This window comes from Kogia breviceps, chromosome 11, assembly GCF_026419965.1.
Source record: "Kogia breviceps isolate mKogBre1 chromosome 11, mKogBre1 haplotype 1, whole genome shotgun sequence".
Classification (NCBI taxonomy): domain Eukaryota; kingdom Metazoa; phylum Chordata; class Mammalia; order Artiodactyla; family Physeteridae; genus Kogia; species Kogia breviceps.
In genome coordinates this window covers 15,102,617-15,128,535 of record NC_081320.1, presented here as the reverse complement: position 1 = coordinate 15,128,535, position 25,919 = coordinate 15,102,617, and the positions used below count along the sequence as shown (strand labels likewise).

General features: G+C 40.2%; 1 protein-coding gene across 1 annotated transcript in view; it reads right to left on the bottom strand.

Annotated features, from left to right (window-relative positions):
• The window catches only part of SUCLG1 (succinate-CoA ligase GDP/ADP-forming subunit alpha), a 33,769-nt gene extending 8,280 nt beyond the window's left edge, over positions 1–25,489 (bottom strand). Inside the window, exons 1-6 of the mRNA XM_059078615.2 lie at positions 25,328–25,489; positions 16,309–16,412; positions 10,787–10,903; positions 7,468–7,680; positions 7,274–7,331; positions 1,115–1,198 (exon numbers count right to left, since the gene is read on the bottom strand). Coding sequence (XP_058934598.1) covers positions 1,115–1,198; positions 7,274–7,331; positions 7,468–7,680; positions 10,787–10,903; positions 16,309–16,412; positions 25,328–25,424 — 673 coding nt within the window. The 5' untranslated portion in view covers positions 25,425–25,489. The remainder of the gene's footprint in view (positions 1–1,114; positions 1,199–7,273; positions 7,332–7,467; positions 7,681–10,786; positions 10,904–16,308; positions 16,413–25,327) is intronic.
• Between the last annotated feature and the right edge of the window lie 430 nt (positions 25,490–25,919).

Sequence of the window (25,919 nt, the reverse complement as noted above, 5' to 3'; positions counted from 1 at the left end):
GTACTTGGATAGGACTCAAGGCAATGTTCCCTACAGACTGGCTGACACTTTTAAATGTTTAAGTTATAAAAATGTATTTTATAATAAATAAATAAGCAGGACTGGCTCCCTACTCTTCAAGACACCACTCAAGAATGAAACTGAGGAAGAGAAGCAGCATCCACTGAGCGCCAGCCACGTGTCACGTGCCTTAGCACACGTCGGGCCCGTCATTTCCTAATCCCTCCAAACTCTCTGTGACATGGCGATTATTACTCTTCATTTACAAATTAAAAACAGAGGCTACAGAAGACAGAGTTGCCAACTCTATTTCAAAATCTTCTCTTATTTTCCATCCCGCTATCTTGTATCATAGATTGTGCTTCTGCACATAGAAAAGCTCAACGAATGTTTAACAGTGATTTTACGAATTTGAGTCTTAATAAAAATACTACAGGGTTATGTTTTATAATTTTTTATCATAAAATGCTGCCTTTGAGAAGCCTCTAAAAGATATTCTAAAAGTCTGAAGGAATATTTATAAAATGAGAAATTTGCCTGGCTTTTGGCAACAAATACCAAGATGATTTCAAAATGTAAAAACTTTTTTACATTTGTAAGTGGGAGGCAGTCTGATGTGGCAAAGAGAGAGGTTCCGGGGAGCTCAAGCCTCCTCCACCAATAACGCTACCACAGGACTACGTGCCAGCTCAGAAGTGTCTCAGAGGGTTGCCTTAAGAGTGAGATGATGATTGGCAAAGAATTCAGTGACTGTGAAGCACTGAGTGACAGCTGGTAATGATAACAAAATGCAAATCAGTCATGAAAGTCCTATTTTGAAGGACCATTTCTTCCAGCAAGCTAAGTAACAGCTGTTTTCAAGGCCCAAGGCTCTCCAGGAGACACACGTCCCAGGATGTTTGTTCTGAAACTCGGAAGTCAAATCCCAGACCATGAATCTTGAAAATATAACAGTCGGCTTCACGTATAAGCAAATTAAACTCAAGATCACAACATCTTTCTAATAAAATGGCATCAAAATCTCTCACAAAAAATCAAATCAATAACTATCATTACACTTATTCAGTGAAGATACTGAACTCCAGTAAAATGAGTTCAGCAGAAAATCCCTCACCGATGCACAAAGACTGCCCCAATCCAACTTGTGTTGTTTGGTGAACCGCTTCATAAGTCAGGGTGCCAGACCTGGACACAATACCTGAAAGAAAGAGAATTCAATAATATTAGATTGGGTTCATACGACTATCACACAGCAAAATAAATTACAAACACAAGTATATATAAAACCCATTTCATAATTTGTCAACCAAATAAACGATAATGTCAGGTCATGAAATAAGAAGAAAAGGTCTGAATTATAGCAGGGAGGTTTTGAAAGTTAGATAGAGGAGAAAGTGTGTTATTAGTTAGGGTTGTTTTATGACCATAAAAGCAGTTAAGAGAGACCTAAAGTCTTCCAAGTAAAACGACTGCAGACATGCAGTAAAATGGAACAATAAATCTACAAAAAGGTCCATAAGGAAAAAAAAGAAGGCAGAAGTTTCAAGTATTAATCTTTGGCTAATAACCCTGATTTAGGTAAATAAATTCATAGTTAGCCTTGCTGTCTCCTGACCACACAGATTCCTCAAGACAGAGCCCTGTTCTCCTACACTGGTTTGTTTAAGAGACTGCCAGTGCTGTTGGAGATTCTGCAGTGACTGTCTTTCTTGCTGGACTGGAACCTCCAGGGGGTCAGTAAACAAGACTGTTTTCCCCACACCTGCGTTCCCAGTATCAAGCACAGTTCAGGCACAGAAGGAGTTCAGTAAATATGTACCAAATGGGTCAATATTGAAAATCAATGGAGAACAACCACCCTCTCAAACAAAATCTAATTCCAAGAGTTTTAAGACCATTCACTCACTAACTGGATCCTATTCCACGACAAATGACAGCCACTAACACCAATCCTCATCTGTCTCATCCGTCAGTTTTTTCCTATTCTTAGAGCTTTCTTTCTATCTACATCCTCTCTCCTTAACACAGTCCCTCCTCTGTGGGACCTTTCATAACTGAGAAGGTTAGGTAGGTCAGGCCTATGTACATATGCATTTGGTGCATTTAGCTTTTAAATAAAGTACAATCAGTAACTTAATTGTATATCTTTGTGTGAATTACCTAGTCTCCCTTTGCACTCCTGATTCTTATGAATAGAATTATGATTGATTAATTGGTTCTTATGATAGAATTATGCTCTTGTTCAGGCAACACCCTAGATTACTGGGCAGCACAACTGTTGTATTTATTCTAGTCTTTTAATGGGTCAGTATAATAGTGAATAGTAACACTAGGATTTTGTCATTTTGTCATTCTTTTAAGGGGCTTTCATCTAATTATATAAATGATATATAATTTATATAAATGCATACTGCATACATTTAAGGTAATGAAAGCAATGTTTTTAGGGTAAATTACTCCTGCCATCCTTAAAGTATATACAGTAAAAGAGACTATCACTTAAAAATATCTATCATAAGGATACTTCTGCTTCCAAAAAGCAGAGGTATTTTCCTGTATTCTTCCTGCTAAGTACAAGTAAAAACCCTGGACATCATATATAAAACAAATATAAGAAATCTCTGAAAGATGGAGAGAAGGCAGAGTCACTAGAGACCTCGAGACTCAAGCAGTGACACAATGGTGAACAAACCACAAAGAGGATAAATCCAAAGACATTCCCACCAAAACTAATAAATAAACTTCAGAAAACCAAAGACAAAAAAAAAATCTTGAAAGCAGCAAGAGAAAAATAACACCTTACCTAAACAGGAAAAACAACTCAAATGACATCAGCTTTCTCATCAGAACCCACGGAAGCAAGAAGGAGAACAACATTTTTTAAGTGCTAAAAGAACTGTCAACCCTAAATCCTATACCCAGTGAAATTATCCTTTAGGGATGAAGGGGAAATAAAGACATTCTCAGATGAGGGAAAAGTAAATAATCTGTCACCAACGGTTCCATCATAAAAGAATGGCTAATGGAAGTTCTCTAAAAAGAAGGGAGATGATACCAAGAAGGAAGAACACAGGAATAAGCAAAACATGGGTAGATAAAAAGACTTTCTCTCGGGCTTCCCTGGTGCCGCAGTGGTTGAGAATCTGCCTGCCGATGCAGGGGACACGGGTTCGTGCCCCGGTCCGGGAAGATCCCACATGCCGCGGAGCGGCTGGGCCCATGAGCCAAGGCCGCTGAGCCTGCGCGTCCGGAGCCTGTGCTCCGCAACAGAAGAGGCCACAACAGTGAGAGGCCTGAGTACCACAATAAAAAAAAGACTTTCTCTTGAGTGTCCTAAAAGGAAGAAATAAAACTGTCCCTATTTGTAGATAACATGATTGTCTACAAAGAAAATGCTAGGGAGTCTACCAAGAAAACCCATTAGATTACAGCAACGTTGCAAGATACAAGATAAACAAAAATCAATTGTATTTCTATGCATTAGCCATGACCACATGGACACCAAAATTAAAATAACAATAAAATTTATAATTGCTTTCTTAAAAAAGAAGAAATACTTAGGTGTAAATCTAACAAAACATACAGGACTTATATGCTAAAAACTACAAAATGCTTGTGAAATAAATCAAAGACAATCTAAATAAATGAAAATATACTGCATTCATGGATTGGAATAGTCAACATGTCTATTCACCCCAGATTGACATAAAGATTTAACACAATTCCCATCAAAATCCTAGCAAGAGTTTCTGGAGATAGAGACAAGATCATCTTAAAAATTATATGAAGTAAAGGAACTAAAAGAACTAAAATAATTTTTAAAAGAATAAAGTGCAAGGAAGCGATCTACCTAAAATTTCAAGACTCATCACTTAGCTATAGTATCAAGATTGTGTGGTACTGGTGAAACCCAGAAACAGACCAACACAAATATGCCAACTGTTTTTCTGACAAAAATGCAAAAGCAACTCAATGGAAGAAAGATGATCTTTTCAATAAATGGTGCTGAAGCAACTGAACACAAGTAGACAAAAAAGAACTTTGATCTAGGTCTCACACCTAGAAAAATTAACTGAAATTGGATCATGGGATTTAAATGTAAAACTACAAAACTTTCAGGAAAAAGAAAGGTATTTAAGGCTAGACAAAGATTTATTAGACTTGAAGTCCAAAGCATACTTCACAGGAGAAAAAAATTAGTAAGTTACACTTCATCAAAATGAAAAACTCTTGCTCTCTGAAAGATCCTGTTAAGAGCATGATAACACAAGCTACAGAGTGGGAGAAAATATTTGTAAGTCACATATCCAACAAAGTACTAGTATCTAGAATATATAAAGAACTCTCAAAACTCAACAGTAAAAAAGCAGGCAACCCAATCAGACCATGGGCAAAAAAACATGAAGAAGCACTTCACTGAAGAAGATATACAGATGACAGACAAGCACCTGAAAAGACATTCAGTATCATTAGCCATTAGGGGAATGTAAATTAAAACTATTACAATGAGATATCACTGTATGGCTAACATAAAAAATAGTGACACTACAAATGCTGGCAAGGATGCAGAAAAACTGGATCACACATACACTGGTGACGGAAATGTAAAATGGATAACAATTTGGCAGTTTCTTAAAAAACATGCAACTATCATCCAACCTAGCAACTGCCCTCCTGGGCATTCATCCCAAAGAAATGAAGACTTGGGTTATATAAAAATGAGTACACAAATGTTTATAGCAGCCTTACTTGTAACAGCCCCAAACTGTAAACAATCCCAATATCTTTCAACAGATGAATGGTTAAACACACTATGGCACATTTGTACCCTGGAACACTACTCAGTAATAAAAAGGAATGAACTACTGACACAACAATCTGGTGAATCTCCAGAGAACTGTACCGAGTGTAAACAGCCAATCCCAAAAGGCTACATACTACATGATACTATTTATACAGCATTCCTGAAATTTAAAAATTTTAGAAATGAAGGATGATTAGTTTCCAAGGATTAAGAAGGGAGTGGGAGTAGGAGGGAAGTGGGTGTAGCTATAAAAGGGCAAGATGAGGGATCCCTGTAGTGATAGAAAAATTTTTTTTGTCTGTATCAATGTCAATATACTAGATGTGACATTGCATTATAGTTTTGCAAGATGTTACCATTGGGGGACACTGGATAAAGGGTACACAGAAATCTGTCTGTATTATTTCTTACAATTACATGTGAATTTACAATTATCTGAATATAAAAAGTTTAATTAAAATAAAATTTTTAAAAAGGATGTAGAAGTCAAGTATGTCACATATGGTTGAGAGTAAAAAAAAAAGTCTAATATAAGTGAAAAAAACATTGTATAGTTAAATATCAATTTGGAATCCAATCTCTTTCTTCAATAACATTCAATTAGCTGTTATACAGTTTCATTATCTATCATTAACACAAACTAGAAAGCCACTATACTATTGTACTGCTATCATATTACATTACGTCCCATTCAGAAGTACCCAAGGGACTGAAAAATCCTTCCTTTCCCTAAACTCTTAGCTTAAGGATTGGAAGTCAATGAGGCTTCTGAGAACATTAGTACTAGTCTCAAAATAGGAATAGTTAGTACAAAAAAATCATCTTTTCTCCTTCACCTCCTTGAAAATCTTGTAGTGTCACATATTTTCTTTTAGGTGAATTTTTTTCTAAATCCTCTGAATTAAAGGCAGTCTCCCAGAGGACTTCCTCATCAATGTGCTATGGCCATCTGGAGAACCAAGGTCTAAAGGACTTCCCTGAACTTTTCTTACTTGTTTTTGAGGTTCACGGGCACCTTAGAAAGCAGGGTGGTGATCAGAAAGGCAACTCAGTACAGGGCACACCTTATTCCATGCTCACCTAAGTCTACAGTAGTAACCATTCAAAACAGACTGAAGAGTGTAAAGAGTATTCAAATATGTGCAAAAGCATCAGTGACTGTGGATAAGGCCCCGACTAGAAATCAGATGGCCTATGGAACTCCCTTGCATCCTCCCTCATAAGAGAACTTGGTAAGTTCTCTACTGGCAGCAGGGCTGACAGCTCTAAGAGCCATTAGTAATAAAGAAAAATCATGACCTTTAACCCAGTCCTGTAAACTACACAACTAACATTTACCGACTATGTTAAATTATTCTTGCTTAGTAATTAGTCACGCTTTATAGATAAAGTACTGTAAACTCTATTAAGGTGGAGAAACAGTATAGCTTAGTGAGAGGTGTGAGGAGTCTAAAAACAGCCATAAAATGGGCTAACTCTGAAACGTTAATTTGGTTATCTCCTTGAGGAACTAAACAAGTAGCGGTACAACCCAAAACATTTTGAGAAAGCCTATAATATGCTCTGAGGCAAAGTACTTCTGACAGGACACAGAAAGACTAACAATAAAAATATTCACGGCACGTATATCTGACAAAGAACTTATAGCCAGAATATTTATAGAACCCTCTATAATCAACAATTATATAAAAATTATATGAAAAAGACTACCCAATAAAAAATAATGTGTAAAAAACTTGAACAGATAATTCACAACAGAAGATTTATAAATGGCCAATAAGGACATGGCATCATCAGTCATGGGGGAAACTCAAAACCATAATGAGACATCATTTTACTCCCAGGAGAATGGCTAAAATTACAGACCAACACTACTAAATGTCTGTGAAGATGTGGAATGACCGGAACATTCATACATCGAGGGTGGGAGTGAAGAACGCACAGTCACTTTACAGAACTATCTGGCAACTTCTTAAAAAGCTGAACATACTTTGACTCTATGACTTAGCAGTTCCATTCGTAGACATTTTACCCAAGAGAAATACCCACAAAAAGACCTGTACACAAAAGTTCACCTTAACCTTATTCATAATGAATCAAACCTGAAAACAACAGAAATGTTTGTCAATGGGAGAATGGACAAATTGTGGAATTCAATAAAATATTACTTAGCGATAAAATTAAATTAACTATTGATACATGCAAACACATGGAAGAATCCATAGTGTGCTGAGCAGGAAAAGAATCTTCAGAAAAACCCAAAAAACATCTTCACTGATTCTACAGAATTGGTGTTTCTCAAACATCAATTCAGGACATAGAATCAATTCACTAGAAAACTTCCCTGGTAAATTCTCTTAAAGTTGAATTAATTAAACTGAATTTGATTTGCAGAGTCAAATTCTCTTTTTGAGTTTTGAGCTTAGGGCAAGGAATTTTGTTTTTAAGCTGTAAGAAATATATACTCACCAATTCTTCCTTTCTTGTGAATATGGCCAGGCATGATGCCAATTTTGCATTCTCCAGGCTGAAGGAAAGTAATTCATAGTTTCAGAAAAGTGAAAAAAAAAATTGTAACTTCCTAGGTCATACACACAAATATACTTGGACCGATTCAAAGCTAGTTAGCCTTCAGAGGGCTTATTTTTGTTTTGTACACTCACATTGATGACTCCAGGGCAGTTTGGCCCAATCAGCCTGGTCTTTTCCTGGCGCAGCAGTCTGTGCTTGACCCGCACCATGTCCTGCTGTGGGATACCTTCAGTGATGCACACGACCAAGGACACTTCCGCCTCGATAGCTTCGTTAATGGCAGCAGCGGCAAAAGGAGGAGGGACATAAATGACAGACGCTGTTGCTCCGGTCTGTTCTTTGGCCTGAAACATTAACCACGAAGCACGTTATTAGTGGTTAAGTCAGGAACATTGTAAAAGAAATTCAATACCATGATTTCAATGGTGTCTTGGGGTCAGGAAAGGACATCACCAGGAGACATCGCATGTTGTCATTCTTCCCATTAACAAGTTCACTTTGCTGTCAGAAAAGAGCAGAGTAAGCACGGCCTCCTTTCTGCCCCCTTGGGACACCCTTCTGAATTGAAAGTTTCTGTGACCTCCCACTCCCTCAGGTGACAGCATGTCAGTACACCTGCAAGCACTGCCTGATTTGCATCTGTGTCCCCTCATTCCTGGGCCACGTTTATTTCTGTTGTTCTACAAGGCAATTACCACTTACTCAGTACCAAAGACCCTGCACCTCCCCAGGAGAAAAGGACTAGTGAGCCCCAAGCTCCAGAACCCAGCTCTCAACCATCTGTTTAAAAATACATCAAACTTAATAAATAATATCAAGAGGCAGCAAAATGAAGTGGTTTTTCTTCCTAGCTGTCAATTTTTACTCTAAATGCATGCTGATTAGAAATAAACTAAAATACACATGCATAAATGGCCACGGAATAAGAATGGGTCATATAAGGTTAGAGTCTACTCTACATCACCCCTCACAATGCAAAGCACTGAAAGACCATCAATTTGACCACGGTTCTCTCTCAGTGGTCTTTACGTACTCTCTGCATGTATCAATACACACGTAGCCTTCTACCCACCTCCACGTGTGGCCATGTCTCTTCTCCTGAAAGGAAGCTCCTTGAAGACAGAGACTGTCAGTGATCTCTGGCTCTCCAAGAGTGGCAGCATCTATTCCGTGAGGCCCTGAGAGAGACTCTATACAGGCCTCGGATAAGGCTTCACCACAACCTTGCATGCTTAGTATCCCCAGCTACAAATCAAGATGCTGAGGCCAAGAAATATTAAATAATTTGCGCAAGGTCACATGGCTAGGAAGTGGCACAGGCAAGGTTCAACAATAAGTATATCTGATTCCAAAGTGTCGGTTCTTTTCAGCTACAGCAGGCTGCCTCCCTATAAATGTTAAAGTGTACCTTAACCAAGATGTAAATCAAAACTTTTTAGAAGGCTGTGCCATGGGATTCATAATGGATACAAAAACCAAGTTACGGAACATACAGGTACAACTAGAAGGGACAGAAGTAAAAGACAGTGTCTTTAAGAATCATCCCCAAATGATTCCCCACATTCCCAGCAACTTAGGGGCTTTCTCTACAGCACCCCTAATAAAAAGAGGTATCTCGACAGTGACAGAAGAACAAGTCAAAGGATGTTGACTTGCCAGGGGTTAAAAATAATTCAAAACAATGTTTTTAAAAACTATGTTTAAGATGATAACAGAGAAGTGGGAACCAAAGGAAAAAAGCTAGGTTGGAACCAAGTGTAGGTATTTTATGGAAAATATCAATATATCCCATGGGTTCCTATCCCTTAAGGCTACAAATACTTTCAGCAGCTGGACTGTGACAACAGGGTCTGTGCTGGCAAATAATACCGTATGAAAGGTGTCCATCCTACTCACTCAGAAAGCTCTTTGTAAGAGCAGAATGGGTGAGAAACAGTATCTGTCAAAGAACTTACATTATATTCCAAATGTCATATCTATTTGTATCAAAATTAATAATAAATAAATTGCTTAGCAATGAAAACTGTTTTCAAAAGAAAGCAAAAACGGCTCAGGACACAAGAAATCTGCCTAGAGAGATTTTTTTCTAAAAATGCAAATAAAAAAACCTAAATGATTATTCTACAGAATATATGATTTTTTTACTCTTTAAAATACAGTACACTCAAAACACACATACACATATACAGTACACCCTATTTTCAAGTTTAAAGTGAAAATTCCAAATTTGAATATTTGTTTTTTCTACATTTTAGGATTAAGAATACAAATTAACTTCAATTAGAAGTTAGTATTCCAAGAAGAGAGTACATCTATAAATGTGTACTGTAAAAAGCGCAATTCTTTAAAACATGCCTTAGAAGTATGTTTATCAAGAGGAGGAGGGGTACATTTTTTAACATCAATACATCAATCCCAAGAACTAAGTTTATTTCCTTGATTTTTTTAAATTAAACAGCCAAGAATTTGTACTATGGTTTCTTTTATAATACTACTAGTTTTGTATATATTCATGTAAGTGTAGAAAGAGAATGAAAGAATACACACTGAGCTTCAATTAGCTCTCTATAAAAGCAAAATCTGAGAAGTGGAAAACACTATATAAAATTTAACTTTACATACTTTTATTATATCATCTGAATTTTTACAATAAGCAATTAGCTTTGCAGCGAAGAATTAAAGTTTAAAGTCATTTTAAAAGTATTAAGAAATCAGCAAATTGGGGAAGAGACTAGAACTCCGTGATCTGTCCATCAGACTTCACAGCTAGGTTGCTCCACACAGGAACACCACACACTACTTACTGACTCTGAGCCAGGCTAGGTCTGCCACTTATCAGCCACGACACTCTGTGCAGGACCCTCAACCTCTCTGCTCCTGTCAGAAGCTGGACTGTGACAACAGGGTCTGTGCTGGCAAATAATACTGCATGAAAGGTATCCATCCTACTCACTCAGAAAGCTCTTTGTAAGAGCATCCTCGTCTTTAAAATGGGGATGATAGCAGCACCTACCTCGGGCTTGTGGTTCGGCCTGAATGAGGCCATGAATACGAAGCACCTGGCACAGAGCCTGGCGAAGCACCCACTCGAAGTGAGTTATCAGGGTAGGGGGTGGGTGCTGACATGTGCACTTCTAACTAACACCCAAGAAGAAGAAATGGTAAGGAAAAGAAAATAAGCCAAATAGAAGCCAAGCCACAGCACTTCTTCCCTAAAGAGCTGATGTATACCTACAGACAAAGATGACCCAGGCTGCAGAGAAGACATCCTAGCCTACCTGACTAAAGTGAACACATTGGTTTTTACCGCAATTCAAATTTCTCTAGGTTACTGGAATTTTAAAAAGCAACTGACTCTCCCGAAGGGGGCACAATTAAGATCTTGAACCAAGGCGTGCTAGCTCTTGCCCTGCTTTTCTTTTCTTGCCAAACTCAGGTACCGTTAGTTACCTCCTTCACAGTACTGAAGACCGGTAAGCCCAGATGCGTCTCGCCTCCTTTCCCTGGAGTGGTTCCTCCAACTAATTTGGTGCCATATTCCAACGCCTGCTGGCTATGAAAGGTGCCCTGAGGGGAAAAAGCGAAAGAACTAATGAGAAAAGGCAGGCTGGGGAGCCTAAAGGATCTTCAGCAACTTGGAAAAGAAAAACGAACAGGTCAAGTATTTCCCAGCAAATAGCTGTAACACACATCCAAGCATTCTCATCACCTTATTGAACACAGCTTTCACCCCTGAAGCAAAGCGGGCCTCTGCCGGGCCAAAATAACTGGTTTTTTTTTAAGGGGGGGGGGTCTCTTTTCACTCTGCTTTCAAATTTGGCTGATGATCAGAAACCCCCTGGTGTTTACCTGAAAAGAACACCTCTTTTTCACTGTTCCTCGACTCCTGATGTCCTCACATCCCTCGTCTACTCGGTTTAAAATCCATGGCCAGGGCTTCCCTGGTGGCGCAGTGGTTGAGAATCCGCCTGCCGATGCAGGAGACACGGGTTCGTGCCCCGGTCCGGGAAGATCCCACACGCCGCGGAGCGGCTGAGCCCGTGAGCCATGGCTGCTGAGCCTGCGCGTCCGGAGCCTGAGCTCCGCAAAGGGAGAGGCCACAGCAGTGAGAGGCCCGCGTACCACCAAAAAAAAATAAAATAAAATCCATGGCCAGTCACTATAATCACACAACCACCTTGGCTCTCTCTCACTTCAACTTACACATCTGGCAAAATCACCATCTTGGTTAAATCCAATCCTCCACCTACTCTAAGACCAGACATGCACCACTGAACAGTAGCTGGAGGAAAAATAAAATAAACCCATGCTAACTGGTCTCACTTTAAATTCATGATCCCAAACCTTAAGTGAGCCTTTAACACTGCCCAGCCAGCATCCTGGATGTCCCTATCCATTTATTACTCTCCCACCTCAACCTCAGCACTACTGACATTCTGGACACACTGATTCGTTGTTATGAGAGGCTGTCCTGTGATTTGTACAATGTTTACCTCTACTCAGTAGATGCCACTACAATGCCCTCCTCCCTACCCCAATTAGCTATGATGACCAAAAACACCTCCAGGGATTGAAAGATTCTTTTTCACTAAGCTTCTGGGGCTCCCCCTCCCTGTTTTTCCTCTTCTCTTTCTTTCTCTTCCAAGACTTCTCTTTTTCATTTAAATGTGTGCGCTTGGTGAGTTCACCCCTTATCATGGCAACAGATACCATCCACACGGTGACCTCTCCCAAACACACAGACACACACACTTCCCACGTACCTAGCCGAGACCTTTGCCTTGAACTCCATGCTCACACTGCCAACTGCCCACCTGACATCTCTACTTGGAGAACCAGCAGGCATCCCAAACTTAATGTGCCCAAAACCGAGCTCCTGACCACTCCCCTCCATGGTTTACCCCATCTCAAGTAATGAGAACTCCACTCCTAACAGATGTTCAGACCAAAACTACTGAAGTCATTCTTGATTTCTCTCTTTCTCTTATATCTCAAATCAGGATACATTAGTCAATCCTATTGCCCTGCCTTCAGGACGTAACTGACAACATCTCACCCCTTCTACTGCTACCGTCTGGGTCTAAGTCGCCATCAACTCTTGACAGAGTACTGCCCTTGCTCCCTTTCAACCTGTTCTCAACACGGCAGCCAGACCGATCCTGTTAACATGTCACTTCTCTGATCAAACTCTGCAATAGCTGTCCATCTCATTCACAGCAAAAGCCAAAGCAAAAGCATCACACTGGCCCCCAAGTCAGTATTCAAGCTGCCTCCTCACATCAGAGCCCTTCAACTGCCCGACCTCGCTTCACCCACTGTTCTCCCATCACTCATTCTACTCCAGTCCTGCCGCCCTTGGGGCTGCCACACACAGCAGGCACGTTCCCACCTCCTGGCCTCACTGTCCCCTCTGGCTGGAACACGCTTCCCCTAGACATCTACTTGACTCACCCCCAAAGCCCTTTTAGAACTTGACTCAGAGGTCAGGCTTCCCCTGAGCTCCCACCACAACTGCCACCACAACCCCACACACATACAGACACCTCCTTTCTCTGGTTTAGTTTTTCCACAGCACTTACACTTTCTAACGTACCACGTAATTTACTCATTGATTCTGTTTCTCTCCCCCGCCACTCCATGAAGGCAATGACTTCTATCTACTCTGTTCACTGAGAGGTTGCACCTAAAGCAACACATTGCACACAGTAGGCGCTCAATAAGGAGTTGTTGTAAACTGAGCGGGTCTATGCAGTCATTCTACAGGGACCAGAAAATGCTGACTCAGCTACTCAAGTTCTATTTCTTAATTCAACATCTTCATTTTTCTTTCTTTCTTTCTTTTTTTTTTTTTTTTTTGCGGTACGCGGGCCTCTCCCGTCGCGGAGCACAGGCTCCGGACGCGCAGGCTCAGCGGCCATGGCTCACAGGCCCAGCCGCCCAGACCGTGGCACGAACCCGCGTCCCCTGCATCGGCAGGCGACCTCTCAACCACTGCGCCACCAGGGAAGCCCCAGCATCTGCATTTTTCAAAACAGGAAACTTAGTCCCAAGCGTGTTAACTGACTTATCTTAAGTCAGTGATGGAGTTTTGGAAAGAACCTCAGACCAGTGCTCTCTCTTTAGAGAAGTGCCATTCAAAGTGTCATCTGTAGATGCTAACGGGTCTGCAGTGAGATAAACGCAAAAAGAAAAAAGAATGACAAAAAAATAAAGAAAGAAATATCTAATAAAACAAAAGTAAGTGAGAATGTTTGCAGACTTTTATAGCAATATGATATTGCTATGACTTTTACAGTATTTTGTAAAAAGTATTCATCTGCATTAGATTGGTGATAAAACAAAAGACACACCCAAACTGGTCTTTCATTCCAGATAGTTAGAGAAGCACTACCCTAGACTACCACACTTACATAAATTCCAATAGACAAATTTTTAGTCCTAATGTAGTGCTAAACAGGGATAACATTTCCCGTTAATAAGCTTTTTTCCCGTAATTTTCCCATTATCACCGTCCAGTGCACAGTTAAGAATAGTAATAGTTTTTAGCAGCTCATAACAGCCAGTTCAAGAAATACCACCCACTGGAAATCTGCATTTTGGGGATTTGCTCTGAAATACAAATATTCCTCACTCATATGTGGAACAATGTGTACACTGAAAAAAAAAAAAAAAAACTAAGGAGACAAAATGCAGGTTCTCTACAGAGATAAACTCTAAATTTCAGACCTCATCATTACCTCTATAAACAGAAACTTAAAACCAACAAATCTGAGACAATTAAGGTTCCCAATTTCTCTAAAAAAAAAAGTGAATGAGAAAAAGTGTATTTGCCAATAACTCAGAGACACTGAAACCAACCTTGGATTTCAATATTTAGGCAAATCATCATCTAATTTATGAAGCAGAGACAGTTCAAATACTGCTTATAGCATGGACAATGGTTCTTAAAAAAAAGGTCAGAGGTTAAAATGTTGTAGGATTGTATAAAGCTTAGTAAACAGAAAAACAAAATCATATATAATAAACTTATGTGGAGAATTTGGGTTAATCAAACATTTGATTATATGCTAATAAAATTAACATCTATCCAAAAAGGGACTAAATATGATTTTAATTGGCAGAGGAATGATAAAATGTACTTCATATCTTAGATGAGCATCAACTTTCTTTAGAATGTATATATGTGGAAATGATATTCATAAAACATACAGCTATCAGAATAAGTAAACCAATTTTACCTATGAACAAAATTTCAAAGTTTGGGGTGTTTCTTTTTTCGTTGACAGTGGATTGTTTTTTTAAAGATAGTAGAGGAATGGGAGAAAAAGAAGAAAGGTCCACTGCAATTCACATTTTTGTGCCCAGTTATTTCAAAAAAAAGTCAGAAAGCAAAAGGACATTTCACATGAACAACCTCCTAATCAAATTCACTTTTTAAAAAAGAACTACAAAATTTTAAAGCAATTCTTAAGTACTTTAAAAACAAAAGTTATAGAATTCTGGATATTTAGGTATCATCCTCTAGATCAGGGGTTAGTAAAGTATGGCCTGAAGGATTTGACTTGCCATTGGTTTTGTGAATTAAGTTTTACTGGCATACCCATTCACTGACGTATTACCTATGGCTGCTTTCGATGTTCCAATACTACCAAGTAGCTGTAACAGAGACTGCATGGCCTATTAAGCCTAAAATGCTTATAATCTTGTCTTTACAGAATACGCTTGCCAACTCTTGCTCTAGATCACCAAAACACTGCAGAATGGGCGTGATAATTCTTTTAATCACAGAAAAATCATTAACTTTTAAATTACACAAAAATCACTAATCGCTTTTATTTTGCCATATCTCCTTTAATAATGAAGGAAGGGACACTTTGGGTTAAGGCTGATGGCTATCTTCTAATTGATTTGGTAGTATTCCCTTGTTTAAAAAAAAAAAATCTGTGCATCTACTATGGTGAAACCATAAATGTGTACAAATGTTTCAAAGGGCAACTTAGCAATAGCTATTAAAATTTTAAATACACAGAACCTCTGACACTCATTTTTACTTTTAGGAATCAATTTAACAGACATATATGTATGATATATATTATATACTATATAATTTGTTTATATATATGTGTGTATATACACACACACACACACACACACACACACACACACACAGAGGGGGAGGGAGAGAGTGTTCTGTAGAACAAACTCTGTAGAATGCCCATTATATAAGTGTACATATGTTTGTATGAGCAAGAAAAATATCTGGAAGGATACATGTCAACTTGTTATCAGAAGGAATTCCAGAGCAGTAGAATGGTAGGAAGGAAGGAAAGGAAATTCTTATGTTGCATTTTTTTGTGGAATCACATCACAGTTATATTTAAACTTACACAAATTCTATGATGTAGGCAGAGGATAGGGAGAGAGAATGACTATAAGTGAAATACTTCAGGCTATTTTGCCTGAAGACTATCTATTCCCCTGAAGACCATTTTCCCAGAAAGTACAAGATGGGAAAAATCAACGCACTACTTCCTCTGCCCATCACAGTTCCCATGAGCCTCTCTGGGTTTGAGCATTTCCCCACACTGATCTGTGCTTAGCTGCGAATTTTTTTTGTACAAGGCCTAAACACAAGCCATCTGCCTTACCTAGTGCTTAATTAAAGAAACAGTGATCTGTTCCAGTGTTGGAGAAAAACTAGTTGTGTTCTACTTGCTGAAAGAAAATATGAGGGTTTCCAACATAATACTGTACTCCTAGGGAGGGATTTTCAAGGTAACATTAAATACAATTTTCATCTTAGAGGCTGACTATAGCACCTAACCCCCTCCTGAGATACAACTCCACTGCTGTACTGTATACTCTTCTGCTACAAACTGTATTATAACTTTTGTGACTTTAAAACAAAAGAAAATAATTCAATGTTTTTGTATCTCTAATATACATCTTTTAAAAAGTCTTGATACACATACCTGCTTACCAGTGAAACCCTGGCAAATAACCTTTGTATCTTTATCAACATAGAGATGCTTCCTGGAAGCTGTATAGGAGCAATGCCGAATTCCATTCTGTTGCACTGAAAAGTAAAGAAAATATGACACATTACAATTTTTCCAAACTTTTGGACTATGAATTTAACCTGGTGACAACAAAAAAAAATCCTGTAATTCAGGAGCTATCTTGTTATAATGGCAACTTTAAATGTCACTTTTTAAATAAGATGTATTAAATACAAAAACTGATTAAAGAAACAAACAAAAAAAAGACACTGTTCTATTCTCCAGAAACCCCTCTTTACTGAGAACCACAATTTTGTAGCTTTTTCTGAACTGAGAAAGAAAAGGTTAAGCTTATAATTTTTATTCCTCAGAAAGAAACCAGGGGCTCACATAAACAACTCAAATTACATCCAGGAACTAAAAACTAGGTATCACTCTTACTAATAATGTTTACTAAACAGCCACACGCTTTCCCCATTTGACCCAACATTTTTAAGCCCAACATCAATAAGCAAAAGACGAGCCAAGAGGCAAATTTTGTCAGAATTACTAAGAACTACTTTGCAACTCACTCCCCAGTAATAATATTAACATTAAATGTTAAGTCATAGAATAAAACTTGTCTAAAATATAATCCCAAATTACTTAATTTGGTCTCTTCTGATGTAAGTCTCAAGACCTCACATATAAAGGAAATAGGGAAAATAAAATAAATAGGAAAAGTAGATGAGGGAGAAACATGTAAAAAATATCTAAGTTACTGTCAGCAAACTACCCCAGTGAAAACTGAGACATCTTAAGTAGCTCCTAAAGCCAGCTCCCCATATTTCAAAACTCAGCAGAAAGTACAGCACAGATGATTTACGTGGGCTACCTTCTAAACCCCCATTAGAACCCCAACCTGCTGTCTCTGCGGTCCATTCCTGGACCTTTCAAAGCACCAGCACCTACCACTAAGGTAGCCCATGAAAGCTAGGCCCAGAAAAGAATACCTCATCATAAATCTGTCCAGGGTCCACTCAGTGCTTTTTGTCCTGAATCACTGCTCATACCCTCCTAAATCCTCAGATCTGATTCCGTAACTGATCTGCTTCTGGCACTTTGAACACCCCTTGATTCATCTTCAACTCACGTACTGACCTCAGCTTCCAACAACTTTGAATTTTGTAGTCCCCTGTACCTCTAAGGAAGAGACAGGCCCGGAATCTGCCCTGACCAACCAGGAGAGAAGTATTCTGTGTGCACACAGATCAGCTGCATTCTTGGCCTAGACTATGCTGAACAAGGGACTCTGAGGGAGCACTGAGGGTCAAGTCCTGGCCCAGTGAGCGCAGCTAAGCACCTTAACCTGGGCCAGTGAACACTGCGACAGGAACTGTGGCCTGAGAGCCCACCCTAGCCAGTGCTTGCCCTTGGCTCCCAGTCTTCCCAGCTGGAGACACAGAACCACAATACCTGCGGAAGAGCTTTACTCCCCTCTGCTATTCTTGGCAGGACTTGCCCAACAGTCCCTCCCACTCCTGGAATATTCAATAAATAGTCCATCTATCAGGAGTTTCCAGACAGGAAAGGTACAAGATACGATGACAAGAGCAAATAAGATCAGGACATCCGGAGCCCATACTTGATAAAAGATAATACTTGCTTTCTGAAGGTAAAGTTTAGTCCTCCACAAGTACTCTTACACTCTACCTTAACAAAGGAGACATCAGACAGTTCAATTCTCCTTCCATGGGGCAGAAGTGGCCCTGTCCCCCTGAGAAAGCACAGGTCTGTCTACATTCATAAAGCATGGTCTCAAGACCAGAACAACGCCTATCACTACCTTCTCCTATTCCTTCTCCTACTCCAGACCTCCTGGATCAACTCTATGGAGCTCAAGACTTCACAGCACCAGAACTCTGGTGGTCATAAAAACTACATCCGCCAAGTATGATGAATAGCAGCTCACCTACCAGACAGCCTTGTGGCCCTTTGGTATTGCTCAACTTGTGCAATGACCCTGCCGTTCTACAGCATCCAGTGAAATGGATCTTGGGAGATTTATCATGCATATGTGTGTGCATGTGCTCTTCCCATCTACTGTATGAGCCCATACCTAGGCTTCAGGCAAGCTAGAACTAATAGACTACCATCACCTTTGAGCCAACCCCAAAATACATGTTCAAAGATAAGGAAATGAAATTCCTGACCACATTCTGTCCCAACAAGAAACCTGTACAATGCCAGACAAGGTAACACTGGTACTGAAATGAGAGGGTGCTAGAATCAAGCACTTACGAAACCCAGAGAAAAACCTGAGGCACCCCGCAAGCCACGATGCCCCATAATCACCATAAATGCCTTTTTAATTCCAGACACTGGAAGACGAAACTGCCCGATCTCTGGCCCTTTACACCATGCACGCTCTCCCAGTTGCCATGGCTGTGAGGAGGACCCCAGACACCTGCCACTGCATGCCACCATGACACAGGTAACAACTGGTGGCCCTATTTAAGGTAATACTGTTATCAAATCAATGATAAGTCTTACCATTGGTGACATCAGAGAATCAAGGAAACTCTTTCTCTTTTGCCATTTGTTTCCATTCAGACAGAAAGAATGCAAAATATGTTTATACTCCAAGTAAAACTCACCAAATTTTAAGTCACTTATGTCATTTTCCTTATTCTTCCCCACCACAGATAATCCAAGGCCAGAATAACAGGTTGGAGGCTCCCCAGCGAAAGCAGCCTCTCCTCATCTCCACCTCTGCACCACTTCACCTTCCTTCCCACAATCCCACCACTCTCTCACCTAGCAAACTGCCAGCTGCTATAAATAGTAAATCTGTCAGACTGGTCATTTTCTTTCCCTGTTTGATTTCTTCTCCATCCAAATTATCAATCAAATGCCTTAATTTTTTTAAAAAAGCCTATTCTAACTCTGCTGAAGAATGTAAAGAGGTTTAAGTACAAATCTTCAATTGTCTGTCCACTGCTTAAAGAAGCCCAATCATATTTTGGTTTTAAACACAAACCTGATCTCTATGACGAAACCACCAAATAACTACAGTAAGCTATTTCCTAAAAAAAAAAACCTTGAACACAGGACATACGTTAGCGGCCAAACCATCTTATAAATATTTCTCACCTTTCAATCAGAGTCAATGTACTCAATCTCCTGAGAATTTCTCTTGCATTAATTCATGTAAGTTCACATTTAAATAAAACATTGTACAGTGAGGAATCTTTAAATCTTCACATCACATTCATGACTTGTGAATATAATGGGGGGTTTGTAGGGGATCTGAGATTAAGAAGAATGGAAACTGTGAATGGAAACTTTCATGCAGTATCTAATCATAAGCACCACACCTGCAAACTGAAGAGTGCACACATTCTGTTACACTCTTTACTGCATTATTTCTAAGTAAAATTATTTCAGGCTAAGTTTTCTTTCAAGATAATTTTAAGTCTCATCTAAATACTTTCAGAACTTCTAACTATAAATTCCATGAGTGTCAGGGCCATGTCTTGTACACCTTGGTGTCTCCCATGGCATACGGTACAGTGCCTTACGGAGTACGGGCACAGGAAATGTTTGACTGAATTTCAGGACAAGAGATAGGATCTATGAGAAGAAACACACATAAATATCAGAAGTTCCGTCTCTTTCTGTGTGAACTGGAAAAATGTCCATCTTGAACTCCCATTACCAGGAAAGAGGGGAACAAAACCTACGTCTATTTTCATACATGCAGAGATTACTGGTTTCCCAAAAATTCATACAAAGAGTCCAGCCCTAAATGCTACTAGCAATCCTCAAAGCTGTATCAATGTAGTACAAATTCCATGCTAAGCTTTTTTTTTTTTTTTAACAAATGAAATCCAGGAAGCAGTAATGTAATACAAATGGACTATTTCACTATAGAAGAAGAGAACCTAAAGCAAAACACAGCATAGTCAGAGGTAAAGGCAGTGACAGACCAGGAGAGTGGTTTCATAACATGTAACAGGCAAGGAGGAAAACCTTAGCAACCTGAGCAACACCAGGGGCCAACAGGATGGAGGGGACCAAAGCCAAACAGAAAAATGGACAAAGGCCATAAGCAAGAAACACAACTGGTGACGGATAAATGGTAAATCAACATATGACCTGATATCTGACTTCACTAATATTAATAAAATGAGTATTTTAAATTAAATATTAGGGCAGCAGAAAGGCCTGAAGTCGGCCACCAGGCAGGATTTCCCAGTGGTGAAGGCCTTGGGTCATCTCCAGAGAATGTGGGTGGAGTCGCTTTCTCTTCAGGTTCTCAGAAATAAGCTAGCCTAACCTTGGGACTGCATCCCAAGAAGCTGAAAGCATAGCCCAGGAACCAGACAGGCCTGGGCTTAAGTTTACGGGGCAGGTCTTTTGATCTCCCTTGGCCTTAGTCTTCCCTTCTGTAAGTGGAATGACAGCTGCTCACAAGGAGGCTGTGATGTTGATATGAGATTGACGCCTGTCAGTTGGGTAGCAAAGTGCCTGGTACACTCCCTAATCTGGGTTCACATCCTACCTAAGCACAAAAGTCCATCATTTCCTAAAAAGAGAGAATATACAATTCATATTTTAAAATCAAATAAGTCCAATCAGAAGTGTTTTATGTCTCATGCATATTCTATACATGCTTATGTATAAATATACTAATCCATGTCTACATATAACATATAGTAGGTACACATATATTAGTAAATTTTTACCATCTAAAACATTTTTAAAGGTGCATCCTCACTGTAAAAATGAGGATAATAATATTATGTACCTCACAGGCAATATGAGAATTAGATGAGTTAATAATATATAGAGCATGCAGAATAATAATTAGCTATTTCACTATTAGCTATTTATTACTGACATAGAATGAAAAGACCAAACTGCTTTGAGATGTTCACTGTGCCAGGATGTCTGCCAGACACAAGGGGTTCAGGGGTAAACAAGATGGACTGAGGCCCACGTGAAGCTTCCTGCCCTGTAAGACAGCTAAACATTAAACAAAGAAACACAAAACCACAAAAGTGCCAACTGTAATAAAGGCTGTGAAGTAAAGGGACTGAGTAATCTGAGAGAGAAATTTGTATCAGTCAGCCACATGCAGTCCTCTCCCCTGCAGAGAGTAACCACATCATTTACAAGATAGCTGCAGCGGGCTTCCCTGGTGGCGCAGTGGTTGAGAATCCGCCTGCCGATGCAGGGGATACGGGTTCGTGCCCCGGTCCGGGAAGATCCCACATGCCGCGGAGCGGCTGGGCCCGTGAGCCATGGCCGCTGGGCCTGCGCATCCGGAGCCTGTGCCCCGCAACGGGAGAGGCCACAACAGTGAGAGGCCCGCATACCACAAAAAAAAAAAAAAAAAAAGATAGCTGCAGGGTGGATGCAAGCTGTGGCCAAAAAGCACCTGCCCAGATGGGACTCAAACCACAGATGGCATTGTGTGACCGGTACCGTGCTCCTAACCAGTAACCTGAGATTGTTCATGAAAATACACCTCCAACTCCCCTCTCAAACTATGTCCTTGTTACTCATTTATTCCTGCATGTATTCCTGATTTTAACAAATGTATACTTATTAATCATATGTATTATGCATATATAATCTGCAGGCTATTGGAGTCCCTACCTACAGGACCTTAAAGTATAGCAGAGTAGCTCAGCAGCCACTTACTTCCAAACCCCAAACAATGCACCATTCAGATGTGAAATTATATTCATTCAGTATTTACTTACAAATGAAGTGTAATTGGCTCTAAGTATCATATTTCATCAAATCTAAAACACCACTGATTTTAAGAAGCACTATTAAGCACTAGTATGAAAAAAGTGCTGCCAATTTACTGTAAGATACCATCAATTATAAGATACATCCCAATTTTAGAAATGTTATAATGTACAAAAATGTGGGTCTATGGCAACAAAATCCCTGTCCTTTGGTGAAATGAAATTCTTCCCCTATACTAAGAGAAATTATTTTTAACATCCCCAATTAAGTTTTTATGGAAAAACAAGTTTGAGGTCAGAAAATCAAGTCACTTTCTCATGGCTACATTGATACATTTAGATCGAGGCCATTTTGTATTTCCGTAATAAAGATTTGGTTCTTGGATGCAATGACAAGAGATACTAGGTATCAGAAACATCACTATTGAGGGTCCCCTTTTCCAAGCTATACTTCTAAATGTCTTCCAGATTCAAAAAAAAGTCCTACACAACTTGGCAAACACATGGAAAAGGCAGGTGACACCTCTGAGCGGAGTAGTACTCTTCTCAACAAACCAGTGAAGATGCCAAAGAAAAAGAAAAATCAGAGCTTCAAAAAAAGAAGGCTCAGAGTATCACCCAGCATGTATTTAGCAGAAAGGACACTGCAGAGTCAGAAGACCTGAGCTCTAGTATCCATTCTGATATTGGCTAGGAAACTTTTGGGGCTTATTTCCACTTTTGCCAAACAAAGGTATGGGACCACCTGGCATGTAAGGTTCACTTTTTGGCATCAAAACACCGTAATTCTGAAGTTCAAAAATACTGGCTCTTGAATAGACATTTTTCCAAAGAATACATACAGATGGCCAACAGGTACATGAAGAGATGCTCCACATCACTAATCATCAGGGAAACACAAATCAAAACCACACTGAGATTTCACTTCACACCTGTTAGAATGGCTATTATCAAAAAGACAAGAAGCAATAAGTGTTGGTGAGGATATGGAGAAAGGAAACCCCTGTGCGCCTTTAGCAGGAATGTTATTGGTGCAGTCACTATGGAAAACAGTATTGAGGTTCCTCAAAATACTAAAAATAGAACTGTCATATGATCCAGCAATTCTACTTCCAAGTATTTATCTGAACGAAATGAAAACCCTAACTTGAAAAGAAGCTCCACGTTCATTGCAGCACTATTTACAACAGCCAAGATATGGAAACAACCTAAGTGTCCATCGATAAAAGAATGGATAAAGAAAACGTGGTATACTGATTAATATGCACACACAGACACACAATATGGAATATTATTCAGCCATAAAAAGAGAAAATCTTGCCATTTGTGACAACACACATGGACCTTGGGGGCATTACCCAAAGTAAAATAAGTCAGGCAGAGAAAGACAAATACTGTATGATCTCACTTATATGTGGAATCCCAAAAAAAAAAAAAGAAAAAGAAAAAAGAAAGAAAAACACAAAACCTGAGCTCACAGATTGGTGGTTGCCAGAGTTGAGGGGGAGGGGGCAAGTGGCTAAAGGGGGTCAAAAGGTTCAAACTTCCACTTATAAAATAAGTCATGAGGATGTAATGTACAGCATGGTGACTATAGTTAATAATACTATATTGCACATTTGAAAGTAGCTAAAAGAGAGCAGATCTTAAAAGTTCTCATCACAAGAAATAAAAATGTGTAATTAAGTAAGGCCTCAGGATCCTGAGAGTCTAGAAATAAAGAAGTTCCAGTTATGTGAGAACAGGATTGTTAAGTATTGCTAAGGGTGGATTCAAGATTCAAGATCCTGATCTTTTAGACACTCTTTCTTTCTTCTCTAGACTCTGCTCCTAAGACAGCAAAGGATTTTTCAGAAATTCAGACAAGCAAGACCCCAGAAGAAAAAGACATGGGTATAACTAATCCCTTTTCTCCTTCTGCCTACAACATACTAAATTATCCTTTAAATTATATAATAAAAATCTCCAGAAAACTTTCCCAAATAAACCCAACTTCTTCCTACTTGCTAAAGTTTGCCCTCAAGTTATCTGGTAACTAAGTGTAGCTACAGAGTGTACAGTCAGCACTGTACACTTTGAAAATGTAATCTTCTCAAGAAATGAACTAAGTCTCATCCAATATTCAATAGCAGTAGAATTAGAAGCAAAGCAGAAGAAAGGGAGAGAGAAGAAAACTAACTTCGGTTGAGTGTCTATTACATTCCAGGTGCTTTATATAAATTGTTTCACTTATTCTGCATGGTAAACCCAGATCATCCTGTACTTCATCATTTCTAGGATGCACATTTGTTTCATTTTTTTAAACATTTCTTAAATCTGGATGCAACTGATAACCAATGGTGTGTCACAATTTTAATTAGCAATCATTTCCCACTTTTAGTGGTAGACCAAAAACAGCAGTGCATCTTACAAGTGATGGTGTCTCAGATTCATTAAAATATGGTAATGTTTTTCATGGTACGTGAAACAGAAATTGAGAACTAGATTTAGAAACATCCCCCAGAGTTACTACACAGACTGTACAGGACTAGCCGGACTTCAAACCCTAATGTGGCCGGTTCCAAAGTCTTTTCCTACACAACCTACCTAACAAACACAGAGACTTTGAACACAGCAAGAATTTTCAGCAGTCAGCGTTACTAGCAACCTTGGGTGTTAAGTTTTCAGGAACTGAAGAATTCACACCGCCTGATGGAGACATTACAAATAAGGTGGTTAAGGTCCCAGCCAACCCTAAGCTTCTAGGAGTTTTCTGGGCTGTGCACCCTTCTGGAGATTCACCCTAGTCTACGGAAGGGACAATTTAAAGTGTACGACCGTCCTGTACAAGGCGCAGCCTCATCCTCTAATTTCCTAGTGATATCCTCCCCCTACCTCTCAACCCACTCACCCTCCCAGCTTAGTTCATCCTGGACCACCTCACCTCTCACGCCCCAAAAAAGCCTGTCTAGATGCCGCCCCCATGCCGCCGCCACTCATCACCGCGGGATCAAGAGTGTGCCCCCGGATATGCAGGGCTCCCAGACCCGAATCCTGGCTCAGCCACTCAAGGTCCCTGCCCGCCAGCTGCCTAAGCCACGCCCCCGCCCCACATATCCAGCAAAGCTCCCTCCATCCCAGAGGGTCCCCGACTTGGGACCCCCGCCGAGGTCTGGCCCCGGAGGTCCCAGACGCATCCTAGACTAGGACGCCGGGCCCGGGGGGCCGGGAACTCGCGGAGGCTTGGAGGAGAGAGCCCCGGCCGGACTCACGGAGGAAAGCGCGGGACAGGAGGCGGGCGGCGGCGAGGCCGCTGCTGCCAGAAGTCATGGTCGCAGCGGCAGGAGCAGCGGCTAGGGCTGCGGTCATCCACCAATGACACTCCCAAGCCCCCGGGAAACCCGGCCGGGGCCGAGGCGCGAGGAGGAAGTGGGTAGCCAGAGCGTTCGCCGGAATGAATGTCCCTCCGCAGAGATGTCTTCACCCAACACTGGGTCTCGCAGGTGGAGGAGAAAAAGGGCATCTTAACGAAGAAGTAGACAATAGCTCGTCTCTCCCCCGGAAACGTGGGTTTGATTCAACATTAATAACAACGGCAGCTCAAGGGAAACCCCACTGAGGCCGGCAGGCGCGGGGTATTGTGGGAAATGTAGTTCGATGGCCTCAACTTGTTAGTAGTTTTAAACGGGGGCCTGCGGAAAGAGAATAGAAGGAGAAAAGGGAGAGTCAAACCCAGGGGATGCGGTGTCAAAAGGAGTGAAGAAACAGTGAGGCGAGGTGCAATGAGCAATGCAGAACTTTCCAAGGCCCTCGCTATCATTTAAATGCTCTCAGTGGTTTCCAGATAGGTCCAGTATGAAGAAT